The sequence below is a fragment of the Oryza sativa genome, chromosome 8 (assembly GCF_034140825.1).
Source record: "Oryza sativa Japonica Group chromosome 8, ASM3414082v1".
Classification (NCBI taxonomy): Eukaryota; Viridiplantae; Streptophyta; class Magnoliopsida; order Poales; family Poaceae; genus Oryza; species Oryza sativa.
The window spans coordinates 18931069-18948615 of record NC_089042.1 but is presented as its reverse complement, the minus strand read 5'-3'; the positions used below and the strand labels follow the sequence as shown (position 1 = coordinate 18948615).

Sequence of the window (17547 nt, the reverse complement as noted above, 5' to 3'; positions counted from 1 at the left end):
AAATAGTTATAAAAAATTGAGAAGATGTATTAACATGTGATATATCACTTCGTAAAGATACAAGTTAAAATTCAACTTTTACACGTCACAACGAAAAAAACAAATTTGACCGTGAATATAAGTTACACTACTACAGTAATGATTATTCTGAATAAGACATTCTTTAGGTTACATACAAATCATGACTGGTTACCTCTGCAAAAATCAACTTCCGTTTTTGCATACGGCTCCTTAAAAGCACCACACGCAAAAATCGATTTTCACAAGTGGGCCTCTGATGGTTCCACATGTAGGATCGAATCACAAGAACTAGGCCAACCAGAGGGGGGTGAATGGTTGATATACCCAAAAACCAAAAACTTTTAGCGGAAATAAAAGTTATCCTCGAATTCGACGGATCACGGTCTGACCGAAGTTACACTGCCGGTCTGACCGCCTGGTTGTCGTCGGTCTGACCGAGATTCAATCTCCGGTCTAACCACCGAGATCAACTGCCACTTGCTGTCGCCACCGCCGGTCTGACCGCCCGTATGCCGCCGGTCTGACCGCCGCTTGTCGCCGGTCGGACGGCCGTTGAGTCGCCGGTTAGACCGCCGAAACCCGGTGAAACACAAATCGAAGAACTCTTAAAGTAGATGACAACTTTATTGCTTCCTTAAAAGAAAGAAATTCCCAATTGAACCAAAAACAAAGAAAGAAATTCCCAATTGAACCAAAAACATGCACTTCTTAGAAACTCTTCTCTTCTCCCAAAACACATCTCTTCTCCCCAAAACTCATCTCTTCTCCCCCTTTTGCCAATGATTTCATCAAGCATAGAAATTATGTTTATTAAAGTATAAGAGCTTAACATACATATAGCATATCATGTCATGTGTTGCAATAAAAAGAAGATGAATCCATCTATAATATAACAAGCATTTATTAAAGTATAACCATGAACCAAAGATTTTACAATTAAGCTTGAATCAACAATCAAAAATCATGATTTCATACGATTTATAATGCAACATCTTAACAAGCACATAGGTTGAAGAATAAACACTAACACATATACCTATTGCATTTATCATTCTTTCTCAAATAACCTTTAGCACAAAATAACAAAGAGAATTTGACTTTTTCTTTTTCTTGAGCCTTTTTCTCATATTTTTCTCTTTTATTCCGGGTACGTCGCTGTCGTCAAGACTGTTTGCAGAGATTCAGCACCCATTATTTTGCTCACATCGAATACGTCCTTGTCGTCAAGACTGTTTCGAAGGATTCGGTATTCATTTTTTTTTCATATTTCTATTCTCTTTTTCACAATGAACAATTAAAGCTATTTGAGGAATAACAAGTCAATAAAGCATATATATAAAGCATTTATGAATCAAACCATATGCTAGCATCAACATTGCATATTTACTTAATTCAAATAGAATTTAAGTGTCATGTATCATCTCCCTTAAAAGCAAAATCTAAATATCATGAAAAGACTAGAATACATACAAGCTATGCTAGAGACAAATAAACCTTCAAAATATTGCTAGCATGCACAGGAAAATACCATATGCATAAACAAAGCTCTCTTTTATCAATTTTTTCCATTGTCATATTTTTGCTTGATAAAACCATGAGGTACAAACTCCCCCTAAAATCATGCTAAAAGAAAGTCATAAAAAGCACTAACTCCCCCTCAAAATAACCTCCAATTCTCCCCGAACAAAGAATCAAGAAGAAATCAAAGATTTTGAAAAAGACATCCAATTGCCAACGATATCACCAAAATTCTCAAGAATTGACATATATCCAATAGTATAAACCAAAACTACAACCTCAAATAGTAGCATATAAAAAAGCTAATAAACAAGAGAGTAGACCAAAATTATGTCAATCCAAAAGTAAGTGATGTTACCTTGCTATACAATTGTCATCTCAAAGTTAAACGCACATGGGGAGTATGCCGCCAAAATACCTACGAACGAGAAGATGTCGAGGCCTCCGTGTTAGGGTTAGAAATAAGAAATTTTGGAATCCAACACTGAGTCACACGACCAGTAGAACCAGTAGGTACATATGCACTAATAAAATTAGAATCAGACTTACCAAAAAAACTTACCTTTTTGCTTCACAAAAGTCCGATTTGAATTTCGCGCAAAATTACCCTGAGGCCGGTCTGACCGCCACTGTCCCTGTGGTCTGACCGGGCCTGGCAACCGGTCTGACCGCCGGTCGGTCTGACCGCTGGCCGATCTGACCGACTGGTCAGTGTCGGTCTAACCGTGTTCCTCGAATTAAAACCCGATTTTTGCCAACGTCATTTTGCAACAGCAATTTCTCTTTCCTTTTTCTTTTTATGGCCAAGTCTAAAACAAAAACCAACCAAAACAATTTTTGCAAGCATCCAAAAGACCTTTTTGTTTTCTACAAGTTGAGCAAGAAAACACCTCATCTTGTTTAACAATTTCTTCCATGGGTTTAACATGCCCTAAAGCATCTTTCAACTTCATCTCATTCAAAACACACTTTGAGCAATCTTGAGAAATCAAAACACCATTGTTTTGTTTTGCCTTATTTGCACATGAAGCATTGACCAAAGAACTTGCACAAAAAGCAACTTTGTATTTTTTCAACACATTCTTTGTCAAAATCAACTCATCAACAACACGAGCATGTAAAGCAAATCCAAGAGCAAAAGAAGATTCCAACTTTTTAGATTTTTCAATCTCAAATTCCAATTTTTTGCAATTAACAGAATTGACATCTCGCAAAGCATTAATTTCAGAAAATAAAACTTCACAAGATTGACAATTATCATCATCAGGAATCAAAGATTTTAATCTAGCAATTTCATCATTTAAAATCTCAACAGTGTGATCCTTCTCATCAAGCTCAATAGAACATGTTTGAAGTTTTTTAGCAAATTTTTAAGTAGCAAGTTCTAATTTATCATAACTAAGCTTTTCTTCATTATCATCATCAGATTTATCAACATCAGAACTAGCATTACGAGAAATAAAACCTAGATCAACAACTTGCTTACCTTTGCCCTCATCTTCATCTTCAGATCCATCAAAAACTTTTATGAGTTCTTGAATTAACCACTGCATGCAATGCTTCTTCTTCTCCTTCTCCTTCATGTTCTTCTTCTTGTTCACGTCATCATCTTTGACTCTCCCATCATCTTCCTTCTTGCCTCTCCCAAGCTTAGGACAATGCGAGCGAATATGATCAAGTGCTCCATACTCAAAACAACGATTCGGTTCTCCTCTTTTCCTGTTCCTAACATTTTTCATAGCTCGAGAAAATTTGTTAGATAGCAAAACCAAGTCCTCCTCCTCGAACTGTTCAAGTTGATCATCGGACATGGCATTAAATAAATTGATGAAGAAGCACCAAGATCCAAAGAAGTTGAAGACGAAACCAAAGCACTAGACTTAGAATCACCTTTACGAGAAGGAATATTCATCTCATGAGTTTTCAGTTTAGTGTAAAGCGAATCCAAAGTCAAAGTAGACATGTTAACAGACTCCTGAATAGATGTAACTTTCATCTCCCAAATAGACATGTCAAGACCATTCAAAAAGTGACGAGAAATCTCAGATTGTGGATAATTAGCACCATAAGAAGAATCAACAGATCTAAGATCACTCAAAATTTTATTAAACCTAGAAAGATAGTCATCCAAAGCTTCTCCAGGTTTCATCTCAAATTTAATGTATTCCTTTTTGAAAAGATCACGACAAAGTTCTTTAATGTTATTTGTACCGTGATGAAAATTACTCAAAGCAATCCAAATCTCATGAGCAGTTTGAAGATGAGCAACACGATCATAATCTGAACGAGAAATATCACTCAAAAGAATGTTGCGAGCTTTGCAATTTTGTTCAAAAGCAATTTTTTCAGCAGCAGTATTAATAGCTTCAGGAATCACATAAGGATGAGAAACTTTTCTCCAAAGATCATAATTCTCAGCCATAATGTAAGATTGCATCCTACTACACCAATGAGAAAAATCCGTTCCATCGAAAATATGAGGCTTAGTTGTAAATTTATTAGAAGTAACCATGGCAAAAACTCAAGATCGGCAAAGATCAAAAAGAGCAAACGTGGCTCTGATACCACTTGTAGGATTGAATCACAAGAACTAAGCCAACCAAAGGGGGGGTGAATGGTTGAGATACCCAAAAACCAAAAACTTTTAGCGGAAATAAAAGTTACCTTCGAAATCGATGGATCGCGGTCTGACCGAAGTAGTTGCACCGGTCTAACCGCCTGGAACACGCCGGTCTGACCGAGATCGAACTCCGGTCGAACCGCCGAGATCGCCTACCGTGCCTGCTGCTATCGCCGGTCTGACCGCCTCGCTTCCGCCGGTCTGACCGCCGCCTTGCCGCCGGTCCGACCGCCGATGAGTCGTCGGTTAGACCACCGAAACCTGGTGAAACACAAATCGAAGAACTCTTAAAGTGGATGACGACTTTATTACTTCTCTCTGTGTTTACAAAGTGCACCAACAGCACTCCTTACAAAAATTTTGACTAAACTCGAAACCCTAACTTAAAACTCAACTCAATTGCTCTCAAAAGCGAATCCGGGAAGCCTCACGCTCCCCCTCTATTTATACATGAGGTAGGCAGCCTAAAGCCATGAACCAAACTCATACTAAGAGTCCTAAACACCTTAGGAAACCCTCTAGTACAAGAAAGAAACTTTACATAACCAATCGTACCAAATTTGGACTCCTTTCAAATTCGACTCCGCATCCCATACGTACACAATACCTCCATCGTATGCCATATGGAATCTTCACCAACCACGTGTATCAACTCTAGCCTTAGTATCCCGCTTGATATCTGACCACCACGGACATCGTCTTACCACCAAGCCGACTCCCGGTCCATCACCGCAAATACTCTCCCGAGGCATCGAGTCACCTAGACATGAAACAAACAAAGAAACCATATTCTGAGACCAAGCTATCTCCAACTTGACTCATTGTTAGCAAACAACAGTATTACATACGTGTAGTATCCATCTAGAAGCCATAACCATGAAACAATCACGAATATCCAAACAAACAACCCGAAACCGAAACTGACACAGCGCCGGCCGGTCTGACCGCTTACTCAAAATTTTATTAAACCTAGAAAGATAGTCATCCAAAGCTTCTCCAGGTTTCATCTCAAATTTAATGTATTCCTTTCTGAAAAGATCACGACGAAGTTTTTTAATGTTATTTGTACCTTGATGAAAATTACTCAAAGCAATCCAAATCTTATGAGCAGTTTGAAGATAAGCAACACGATCATAATCCGAACGAGAAATACCACTCAAAAGAATGTTGCGAGCTTTGCAATTTTGTTCAAAAACAATTTTTTAGCAGCAGTATTAATAGCTTCAGGAATCACATAAGGATGAGAAACTTTTCTCCAAAGATCATAATTCTCAGCCATAATGTAAGATTGCATCCTACTACACCAATGAGAAAAATCCGTTCCATCGAAAATATGAGGCTTAGTTGTAAACTTATTAGAAATAGCCATGGCAAAAACTCAAGATCGGTAAAGATCAAAAAGAGCAAACGTGGCTCTGATACCACTTGTAGGATCGAATCACAAGAACTAAGCCAACCAGAGGGGGGTGAATGATTGGTATACCCAAAAACCAAAAACTTTTAGCGGCAATAAAAGTTACCCTCGAAATCGATGGCTCGCGGTCTGACCAAAGTAGTTGTACCAGTCTAACCACCTGGAACACGCCGGTCTGACCGAGATCAAAGTCCATTCGAACCGCCGAGATCACCTGTCGCTGACCGCCCTAGCGCCGCCGGTCTGACCGCCCTAGCGCCGCCGGTCTGACCACCAGTATATCGCCGGTTAGACCGCCGAAACCCAGTGAAACACAAATCGAAGAACTCTCAAAGTAGATGACAACTTTATTGCTTCTCTCTGTGTTTACAAAGTGCACCAACAGCACTCCTTACAAAAATCTCGACTAAACTCGAAACCCTAACTAAACTAGATCTCAAAAGCTATACAAAAGTGATACCGGGAAGCCTCACGCTCCCCCTCTATTTATACATGAGGTAGGTAGCCTAAAGCCACGAATCAAACTCATACAAAGAGTCCTAAACACCATAGAAAACCCTCTAGTACAAGAAAGAAACTTTACATAACCATTCGTACCAAATTTGGACTCCTTCCAAATTCGACTCAGCATCCCATACGCACACAATACCTCCATCGTATGCCATATGGAATCTTCACCAACCACGTGCATCAACTCTAGCCTTAGTATCCCGCATGATATCTGACCACCACGGACATCGTCTTACCACCAAGCCGACTCCCGGTCCATCACCGCAAATATTCTCCCGATGCATTGTAAGACAGCAGCCTAAAGCCACGAACCAAACCCATACTAAGAGTCCTAATCCCCATAGGAAACCTCCTAGTACAAGAAACAAACTCTACATAACCAATCATACCAAATTTGGACTACTTCCAAATTCGACTCCGCATCCCATACGCACACAATACCTCCATCGTATGCCATATGGAATCTCCATCAACCACGTGCATCAACTCTAGCCTTAGTATCCCGCATGATATCTGACTACCACGGACATTGTCTTAACACCAAGCCGACTCCCGGACCATCACCGCAAATACTCTCTCGAGGCATTGAGTCACCTACACATGAAACAAACAAAGAAACCATATTCCGAGACCAAGCTATCTCCCACTTGACTCATTGTTAGCAAACAAACAGTATTACATACGTATAGTATCTATCTAGAAGCCATAACCATGAAACAATCACAGATATCCAAAGAAACAACCCGAAACCGAAACCGACACAGCGTCGGCCGGTCAGACCGCGGGCCGGCCGGTCCGACCGCTCGATCTCCGCCGGTCTGACCGGCAACACCTTCCCGGTCTGACCGGTCACATGAAATAACAGCGATTTCCTGTAGATTCACCTGTGAACTCCAATCATCTCCAAAACCACTTCGTGAATAAACTCCAGTATCAAAACCAATAATCACAGATGCCAATTGTTCATCACAGAATAAAAATCAAAACACACGTTGATCTTACAATTTCCCCCTTGATGAACACATTGGCAAACCCATTAAAAATGTTTTGGAGTTTGGAACATTAAAAACAAAAGCGGTAAAAAGCACACTTCGTACAAACGTACACATCGTGCTCAAAAATCCAAAAGAAAACTACTCCCCCTTTTTAAAAGAAAGAAATTCCCAATTGAACCAAAAACAAGAAACCTTCTCCCCTTTTTAAAAGAAAGAAATTCCCAATTGAACCAAAAACATGCTCTTCTTAAAAACTCTTCTCTTCTAAAACTTAACTCTTCTCCAAAAGATCCAAAAATTTTCACATTATTTCTCCCCCTTTTGACAACTCCAAAAGATCTAAAAATTTTCACATTATTTCTCCCCCTTTTGACAATGATTTCATAAAGCATAGGAATTATTTCATTAATGTATAAAAGCTTAACATACATATAGCATATCATGTCATGTGTTGCAATAAAAAGAAGATGAACCCATCTATAATATAATAAGCATGCATTAAAGTATAACCATGAATCAAAGATTTTACAATTAAGCTTGAATCAACAATAAAAATTCATGATTTCATACAATTTATAATGCAACATCTTAACAAGCACATAGGTTGAAAAATAAACGCTAAACACATATACCTATTGCATTTATCACTCTTTCTTAAATAACCTTTAGCACAACATAACAAAGAGAATTTTTAACTTTTTCTTTTCTTGAGCCTTTTTCTCATATTTTTCTCTTTTTTTTATTCTGAGTACGTCCCTGTCGTCAAGACTGTTTCCAGGGATTCGGCACCCATTATTTTACTCACATCGAATACGTCTTTGTCGTCAAGACTGTTTCCAAGGATTCGGTATTCATTTTTTCATATTTTATTCTCTTTTTCACAATGAGCAATTAAAGCTATTTGAGGAATAACAATTCAATAAAACATATATATATATAGCATTTAGAAATCAAACCATATGCTTTTACATCAACATTGCATATTTGCTTAATTCAAGTATAGAATTTAAGTGTCATGCATCATCTCTCTTAAAAGCAAAATTTAAATCTCATGAAAAGACTAGAATACATACAAGCTATGCTAGAGACAAATAAACCTTCAAAGTATTGCTGGCATGCACAAGAAAATACCATATGTATAAACAAAGCTCTCTTTTATCAATTTTTTCATTGTCATATTTTTGCTTGATAAAACCATGAGGTATAAACTCCCCCTTAAATCATGCCAAAAGAAAGTCATAAAAAGCACTAACTCCCCCTCAAAATAACCTCCAATTCTCCCCGAACAAAAATCAAGAAGAAATCAAAGATTTTGAAAAAGACATCCAATTGCCAAAGATATCACAAATACTCTCAAAATTGACATACATTCATTAGTATCAACAAAAACTACAATCTCAAACACTAGCACATGAAAAGCTAATAATCAAGAAAGTAGAACAATATTATGTCAATCCAAAAGTAAATTGATGTTACCTTGAAAAGCAATCGTCATCTCAACATTGAACGCACATGGGGACTATGCCACCAAACTACCTACAAACGAGAAGATGTCGACGCCTCTGTGTTGGGGTTAGAAATAAGAAATTTTGGAATCCAACACTGAGTCACACAACCAGTAGAACCAGTAGATACATATGCACTAATAAAATCAGAACCAGACTTACCTGAAAACTTACCTTGTCGTTTCACAAAAGTCCGATTTGAAGTATGCGAAAAATTGCCCCAAGGCCGGTCTGACCGCCGCTGTACCTGCGGTCTGACCGGGCCTGGCAACTGGTCTGACCGCCCGTTCACCTGCGGTCTGACCGACTGGACAATGTCGGTCTAACTGTGCTCCTCGAATTAAAACCCGATTTTTGCCAATGTCATTTTGCAAAAGCAATTTCTCTTTCCTTTTTCTGTTTATGGGCAAGTCTAAAACAAAAAACAACCAAATGTCCATTTTTTCCACAAAAAGAATAAGTGTACTTTTCACGACAAGTTTGTGAAGTAGATGATTCTGAAATTGATGGTTTTGCATTCACAACATTTGATTTCGATGAAGATGCACTTAAAGAAGACATGATGCCAGCAAATTTAAACACAGTGTTCTTAGGCTCAGATCCAATCAAAATTTCACCTCCTAGCAACACCCAAAATAATAGGAGGATGTCTAGCATGATAAGCATAAGAATCAAAACCTAAACCACGATTGTGTGTGCTAACCTTAGATTGATCCAGAATCATGTTGAGGTTCTTTTTACCATCAGAAAATCTTTGCAAAGAACTTTTCAAATAAGAAACCTTCTGTGTAAGAATAGCACAATTTTTACAAGCATCCAAAAGACCTTTTTATTTTCTACAAGTTGGGCAAGAAAACACCTTATCTTGTTTAACAATTTCTTCCATGTGTTTAACACGCCCTAAAGCATCTTTCAACTTCATCTCATTCAAAACACACTTTGAGCAATCTTGAGAAATCAAAACACCATTGTTTTGTTTTGCCTTATTTGCACATGAAGCATTGACCAAAGAACTTGCACAAAAAGCAACTTTGTATTTTTTTTCAACACATTCTTTGTCAAAATCAACTCATCAACAACACGAGCGACAGCGCGGCGTGCGAGACCGCACGATACCGTCTGCGACGTCTTTCCCACGTTATTTTCGCACAATGGCTGTGCGATACCGACGCGACGTCTTTCCCACGTTATTTTCGCGCAATGGCTGTGCGATACCGACGGTATATTTGTCGTAGGCTCTCCGGACCTCTCATTATATTTGAGGGATAAAGTGAATAATTCAAGCCATCAAACAAACGTAATAAAACATCCGACGCCTCGAGAGAAGGATATTAGAGACATTAATGGGCCTTTAGCTTGCCAGTCAACTTCAGCCTGAGATGTGCCCATCAAACCACACGAAGGAGACGATCAGATGTGTTACACATTCAGGAGACTTGTCAAATGGGCTAAAGATCTACGATACCTCAAATATCCTTAACTCATACTCATATGAATCTTGTTCCTAGGATATGTACTAGATTCACACTTTCTTCTTAAGCATGGTTATGCATAGCAAATACAAATAAGACGAAAGCGATTCAAATTTACAACTACTTTATAGTTACATAGGCCGACCGACCAAATATAGATAGATAACAGAGAACAGCGGAAGCTTGACTACCCAACCACAAGCACACCGATTAAGGGTTTACCCCATTAAGTTCAAGTCCTAGAAAAAGCAATCGAAACCCGCACCACTCAAGAAGACTAAGTCTAACCTGCAAGCAAAAGATTATTCCAGTAGCAAGAGTCAGTACCTTAATGTACTGGCAAGCCAAAAATCAATCCTAACATACTACATGTAAGGCATATATTCAAAGGACAATATGTAGTTTAATTTCAGCATAAAGCAAGTTTTGGTTCACAAATATTTTGTAAAGGAGTTGATTCAATTAAATTAACAAATTTGTAAGTTCATCATAATTAACATAATATATCATCATATATAACAACATATCATCATAAGCATACTCTTGTTGCCTTCAATGGCACAACTCTTATAATCATCATCACTCACACAACTCAACACAATTTTTCCATTTCAATCCCAAGTTTCATCAACACAAGGCTATACTCATGACACATCACCAAAGCGCTCATGACCGTGAGCATGGCTAATCGATTAGTTTTAAAGAACTCTACAGAGTTTGTACAGCTTTACCCACATGATATGAACACTATAGTTTGTTTCGAGTTTGCAAGACTCTACCACATTCTTCACGTTGAATGTGGTCTAAAGGTCATAACGAAGCCTTTACATTGTCTAATGCCTAACCTTGCACGAGCACGGCAAGTGTTTATTCACACGAGGAGCAACCCAAGTGCCGCTAGGTCGGGGGGCCCTCGCCATCCCTAGCGCCATGGCAGCGAACACATCCATTCCTCCACGAGGTACTTAACCGTTATATTAACCGTTATATTGGACACGCTTAGACGCCTAGGCACAACCGCACTAGGTAGCTCCTATAAACCATCATTCCGACTAGTTCATACTACTACTGCCTCCCAATGCAAGGTTAGACATTAAACAACTTAATAAGCTAAGGCCGTCCCATTCCTAGCACATGTGGTTGCACGGTATACTTAGATGGTGACACAAAGTTCGGTCCTTAATTGACTAGGGCGAGCACTTCCCCTATAGGTATGCAACTAACACCATATGCATACCACTTGCCGCCCAGGTCTAAAATCACACTTTTACACCTTTTAATTCACAAATATCAGAGATATTCACCTCTGTCCAGCAGTGAAAATTTTCCCCTAAATTCTCATTTTAAAAGTGATCATGAAATTATTTAGAAACTACTAGGCATGGCTAAGCGTAAGGCTTTTATGTAAGCATGTATAAACCCAATTGAGCACTTTGAAAGTACTCTAACCATTTCTAAGTAACCATTTCTAAGGTTACAATCAGTGAGGATCACAATTATTCAAAGAAGTAAATGCAGCAATTAGGTCATAGCTACCATAACCAAGTTTCAAATACCGTTATAGTCTAAATTCATATGCAACTTTGCAAACAAATATATTTTCATTCCTCAAAACATGGGATTCAATGTGATCAAAGATTGGGAGGAGAAAACTTGCCTTGTTCCTGGGAAATGTTAGCACCTAATTCACTTCTTCATCATTTACGCAATTATCTATATAAAATACACGTTATGCAATTAAACACCAAAATAGGTAAAAATTCAAAATGCTCTAAAATGCATGCTTTGTGCACAGTGGGTAGGTACTGATCTAAGATGAATTTAGGTGAAAGAATTTATATTTTATCTCTTTTTATTTGTGAGTTATGAGTTTTAGAAGTTTACTCGGTACAGGGTGGTATTTACTTAGGTAGTGTTATGAAATATTTTTGCAAAGTGATTTTTATTAGGTTTGATTTCTCAGGGGTGTAGAGATGTGTTTTCTAAGACTAACACATTTGGTTTCATAACTTTTAGAGTTATTATGAATTTCTTATGTATTTTACAAGTTTTAACGTGTTGTAGGTAGGTAGCTTCTATGTGTACATGGTTTTGGAGTTTTATGTCCAGTACATGTTTCATATTGTTTGTGATGTATAAAATGACTAATTTTATTAACCAATATAATCTTAGTTCACAATTTTAGAGATTATATTACGCTACTACACATTTTATACGCTAGGGGAGTGTTCTATGTTAGTTACTTAACATACCAATCTAGAAATTGATATATGAGCTAAGTGTGCTAAGTTTTTGGTGGTTGGGGATAGAACTATGACCTCTCTGGTCTATCAAGTTTTATTTTGGTTACTTAGAGCTAGAGTGCATTTATATATACATTTATACATATGTATTGCCTAACCTATACCATGTGACTAGCACTGAAGTTATCTATTTAAAGTTTAGTGACATATTTAGTATAGAAGGTGCCACATTTTATTTTACCTAATTAAAGTTCATTACTTGCTAGTTCTAAAGAAATTTGGTTCATTCCATTTGGACTAAAGATGAATTCTCTACAAATTTTAGAAGTTGAAGGGTGCTCTAAGTTGTTTATTCCTTATATAAATATTTAGGGGCTTTTATTGCACTGTAAGTATATATTTTTATTTTATATATCTAAAGTGCTAAACTTGATGATTCTACAGAACTTGAGTTTACTCAAAAAGGAAGTAAGATGAATTTTATATAAATTTTTAAAGTTCAGCTTGTCTAAAATTAGTTATTTTGTATAACATACATTTAGAGGTATTTGGTGTAAAGCAAGTGCATCTTTTTATTTTATTTTACCTTAGAGAGTAAGTTGATGAATCTGTGGAAGTTGAGTTTGCTTCAATTTAAGTTGAAATGAATTCTCTATACATTTTGTAAATTTGTGCATGCTTTATGTATAGTTTTTCTTAGACAAATTTTAGAGGTGAAATTTATACTGCAAGTGCCAAGTTTTATGTTTCCATATTAAATTTCATCCTTCTATGAGTTCACAGAAACTTGAATCATCTCAAAATGAGCTATATTTCACTTTGTATGAATTTTACAAGTTTGCATGTTTTTCTGTTGAAAATATAAAGCTCTAGAGGATTTTCCTTAGATTTTCAGATTTTAAGCTCATGGGGTCCACCTGTCAGTGAGAGACCAATATGCAAAAGGTCCCTGGCTTTTCAGGAAATCAATCCGCAGTCCTATGACTGTTCCATGTGTGTGGTAGTTTTTACAAAGTAGTATCTACAGTTTTGTTTCTTCTCCACAGAGGTCCCTGGTTCGAGCTGAAACAGAGCTAGCCATGGCTGAGCTCGTTCTCGAGCTTTCTGGCGGCGAACGGTGGCAGATCTCGGCATGAAACCAAAATATAAAAGGAATAGGGGTTCTTTTCGAAGCCAATGGTGGTCTTATCGTGATCTGTGGTTACCGGAATCAATGGCGACGGCAGCACGAGTGGCTTTGGGTCTCGGGGTAGTGATGCATGTCACGTTAGAGGCCGGATCTAGGTGGATAAAATGCATGCATGCAACTCTAGAAGCTCCAGGGTGCTCACAGTAGTATTGGATGAGGTTGGCGAAGCTTGGTCGTCGACGACGGCGTTCGGAACGGCTCGGCGACGGCGCTCCTTCTCGATGAACGGCGTCGGCTTGACTCACTACAAGAAGTGCCATGCATGTATGTCTCTGGTGTTAAAGAGGTCCTAGGAAATGCATGGAATCGACTTGGAGCTCACCGGAGAAAGAAGAATCAAAGATGGAGCTCGGCGGCCGGAGTTGGAGAAGAATAGCTCGATCTCTCTCCTCAGTGCTCAGATCTTGGGGATTCTTGAGGGCATTTGGAGAGGACCTCGAGGGGAAGATGTTAGCGCGACGGCTCGACCGGATTCGCTCCACAGAAGCCGGGACAGCGACGAGGTCGTGGCGGCGGCGCTCCGGGCGCGCTCTGGAGCTCCCGTGGGCACGATGGCGTTCCCGTCGCTGCAGTGGATGAAATGAGATGGTGTCAAAAGGAAACTTGTTCGGCATGAAGATTAGAATACGGAACGGGAAATATTTGGTGTTGGCGATGTCTCGACGATGGGTTGCGGCGTCCTTCTTCCTGGCGGCCGGCAACGAAGAGGAGAGGGAAGAGGAGAGCTGGAGCTCTCCCTCTCGGTTTCTTTGGCTCACGGGTGGTGAGTGATGTGTGGCGATGCAACTGGGAGGAGGAGAAAGCTAGAGATGCAGAACTGGGCGTCCACGCGTCTCGGCCACGCGTCGACCGGCGCCCAGGGCGTGTCCCCTCTTCTCTCTCGTGTTCTTGGTCGGTTGGAGAGGAGAGACAGAGGAAGGGCAAGCCAAGGAGGCTGCCAAGTGGGTCCAGGGCGAAGGGAACAAGTCTGGAGTGAGAGAGGTGGGTAGGAGATTGGGTGTTAATCCATTTTGGATGATTTTCAGGATTTGAATCTCTCTTCTCTCTTTGTTAATCTATAGTTTAATTTGTGGGCACGATAAATTCATGTGGATTTTTCTGGAGGTAGCTGAAGATACCTAGTTTCCATTTTATTTTGTTTCTCTTAAAAATTTTATGTGGTTTGCACTCAGAAAATTGGAGAATATGGGCTCGGTAGAACTTTGTTTGAATTTTTAGGAGATTTGAACAGAGTAGATAAATTCTGTAAAAATTCTATTTATTCATGATAAATAACCTAGTATTTTAATAAATTATTTACCCTATACACTTTTATGCAGTTTAATGCACATTATGGTGAGGCAGGTTTTAGCCGATTAAGGATTATAATTGGTCTATCATTTAACTGGTTTGACTGATTTATTCGAGGTATCATTCTAAGTGTTAAAATTTTAATAAAATTATAGTGAATTGTATGTGTTGAGTAGAGACTACATGAATTTTCCCATGATTTTACCTTGCATAAATTATTTTCAATAATTAGCAAGGCGTTTATTTATATAAGTGTTCTCATTATATAAATGCATCTAAATGTTTGTAAAGACTTGTATTAGGACTTGACTTGAACTGAGTTGTTATTATTTGAATTCACTTTCATGTCCTTATAATTACGTCACAAGAATGACCATGGGTTTGTCTAGTGAAGTTGTCCTTTTATTCATGTTCATGAACCTAACATGATATGCAAACCAAAATCCAAATGCACATAAAAGACTGAAATCAAACTAATGCTAGATGCATATGCATGTACACTTTTTTTTTTTGCATTTTTGTGCTAGGCTGAAAATGGAAAGGTTTTAATTTGTTCTCAAATTTTTATTTAAGTACAAGTTAAGTTGACCTCACCTAGGTTAAAGTAGCAATTTTTGGCTCTCAAAATTAGAAAAGTTAGTTTCTAACTATTTTAACAAGAAATTTTTAAGACCTAAAATTCGGGTATGTTACAATATTTCTCCACAAGTTTTTGCATCCCGAATATTCCTGACAAAAAATTGGATGAACAGTATATTTTTAAATTTAATTCCATTTGTTCCATGTCCAATGAGAAAAAACTGATACATTTGTTAAAATACACACATACATTCCCTAATGATATGTATTGTGGATAATAAATCTTGAAGATGCAGGTATTCATGATGGACATAAAACAAAATTGAGCTACAGTGGGCCACAACCATGATGTCTAAGAGGTCTTCCGTTCGAGAAAAAAGTGATTTTTGAGGTGTATGTATGGACCAGCGAAATCCAAACTTGCCGTTATGCCCAAAGGCAGGGGATGCGAACCCTCGATGAGGACATGTACTAAATGTGCTGAGAAGATGCCAACAAATATAAGCATATTGTCCTGGCATCCAATATGTATTCGCTGATTTCACGATCGATACAACTACCAGAAATAACCACAGCATAATAATCCATGGTCATGAATAGATTTAGAAGAGTAACATAGTTATAGTTTTAAGTTAGTATTGTTTGTACAAATATATAAATAATTACATTGCAGTTTTAATTAACTCACTATTCCTTCTTTACTAAAATAAAACGCCAATGATATTTCAAGATTGTAAAACACCAAAAAGTAATTTACAATTAAAAAATATACTTTCTTAATTAGTTCTTCAAGGATGACAATGCCAACTTATTCATCCATGCATATGGTTAAATTTATAATTTTATATTTATTCTTCAAAACAACAAATATGAAGTTTTACTTTACATGCTCGAAAGTCAATGTGTTATTTTATTAAAATCTAAGCAATACCAATCAAGAAGTTGCGACTGTTTGTTAGTTGGTTATCAATGCCGTACTAAATACTAAGTGAAACCCCGTGCGTTGCTGCGGGAGTCTAGTACGATAATAATAAGTAAAAATAACGTGTAAGATAACTAGACAATATAATATTATATAAGTTAACGTGGTTTATGATAATTTAAATTTAAATAGTATATACAATAATGATTCAAATGTAAAAGTAAGGTGATATGACTTTATGAAAGAAGAAAAATATTGAGATAGTTTGGACCGTAGATTAATCTTCTAAAGGCTAAAAATAATTGAGGTGATAATTTAGACCATAGATTAATCATTTAAGCACTAAAAACAATTGATGTGATATGACTCAATGAGAGAAGAGAGAAATAACATTAACTAAGTGAGGATAAACTATATAGCTACATAGCATATTGTAAAAATAATGAAGATATATATTGAAATATTATGTGAATTATACGGGATGATGATTTAACATGTTTATATTTTAAAAGCTCTAAAATTTAACAAATTATAAATTTATAGATAATATAATATGTTTGTATGATGTTTAAATTTAATGATTGTTAGTGGATGAGGATGTGGCATATTGTTAGTGGACAATGATGTGGCATCTTTGCATATTAAACTTTAGGAGTTAGTGGGTTATAACTTTATAATAAGAGAGGATTCGTGTTAAATGTAGTGTGTTATTGATTAATTATAATATCATGGACTCTTCAAATTTTACTACCATGGACTATTTAGTTATAGACATACCTAAAATTTTAATATATCCTAAATTCGGAAATAATAACAAGAAAATTGAAAATGGAATGGATTCTTCTTTTCAGCAAAGCCAGAATAATGAAAGAAACCAAGACATATAAGATATGAAAGCAATCTTAATATTTTTAATATCAACAATATTAGCTTGAGCCATGCATGGGGTTGCGAGTCTGTGTAAAATAAATCATGCATTATAATAGTGTGGGCTCTAAATTTATAATTTTGAAATCCACAAGTAATCAATATTACTCCCTCCGTCCAAAACTGTAGCAATTTTTTGGTGGATGTGATATATCCTAGTGACCTGTCCAGATTCGTAGTACTAGGATATGTGACATCGAACTAAAAGTTGTTATATTTTGAGACGAAGGTAGTAATATATTTTACACCCATCTTAGACTCTCAATTTTGCGCTCTATTAATTCAGTTCTACTATTCTAAATTAATAATTAGCAAAGTTGTAACTTATATGGACTCCTCTTT

At 37.3% G+C, this 17547-nt stretch overlaps 1 protein-coding gene and 1 long non-coding RNA gene across 3 annotated transcripts; both read right to left on the bottom strand.

The window, feature by feature from the left end:
- Window positions 1-2909: 2909 nt before the first annotated feature.
- Window positions 2910-3278, bottom strand: LOC136351587 (uncharacterized). Its single transcript, XM_066303769.1, has one exon. The coding sequence runs from the start codon at window positions 3276-3278 to the stop codon at window positions 2910-2912; it is 369 nt and encodes a 122-aa protein (XP_066159866.1).
- A 6762-nt stretch (window positions 3279-10040) lies between these two features.
- On the bottom strand, window positions 10041-14266 carry LOC9270424 (uncharacterized). 2 transcript variants are annotated; one of them, XR_010734801.1, is made up of 5 exons: window positions 14121-14266; window positions 13810-14053; window positions 13630-13731; window positions 11713-11768; window positions 10041-10343 (listed from the first exon to the last, which is right to left on the bottom strand). It is a non-coding gene; the product is annotated as an uncharacterized lncRNA (long non-coding RNA). The 2 variants fall into 2 exon arrangements; XR_010734802.1 differs by having other exon boundaries at window positions 14152-14266.
- Between the last annotated feature and the right edge of the window lie 3281 nt (window positions 14267-17547).

What these genes read in the sequence shown, in the direction of transcription:
- LOC136351587 (XM_066303769.1), bottom strand. Translation starts at nt 3,278, where the DNA reads ATGAAAAATGTTAGGAACAGGAAAAGAGGAGAACCGAATCGTTGTTTT.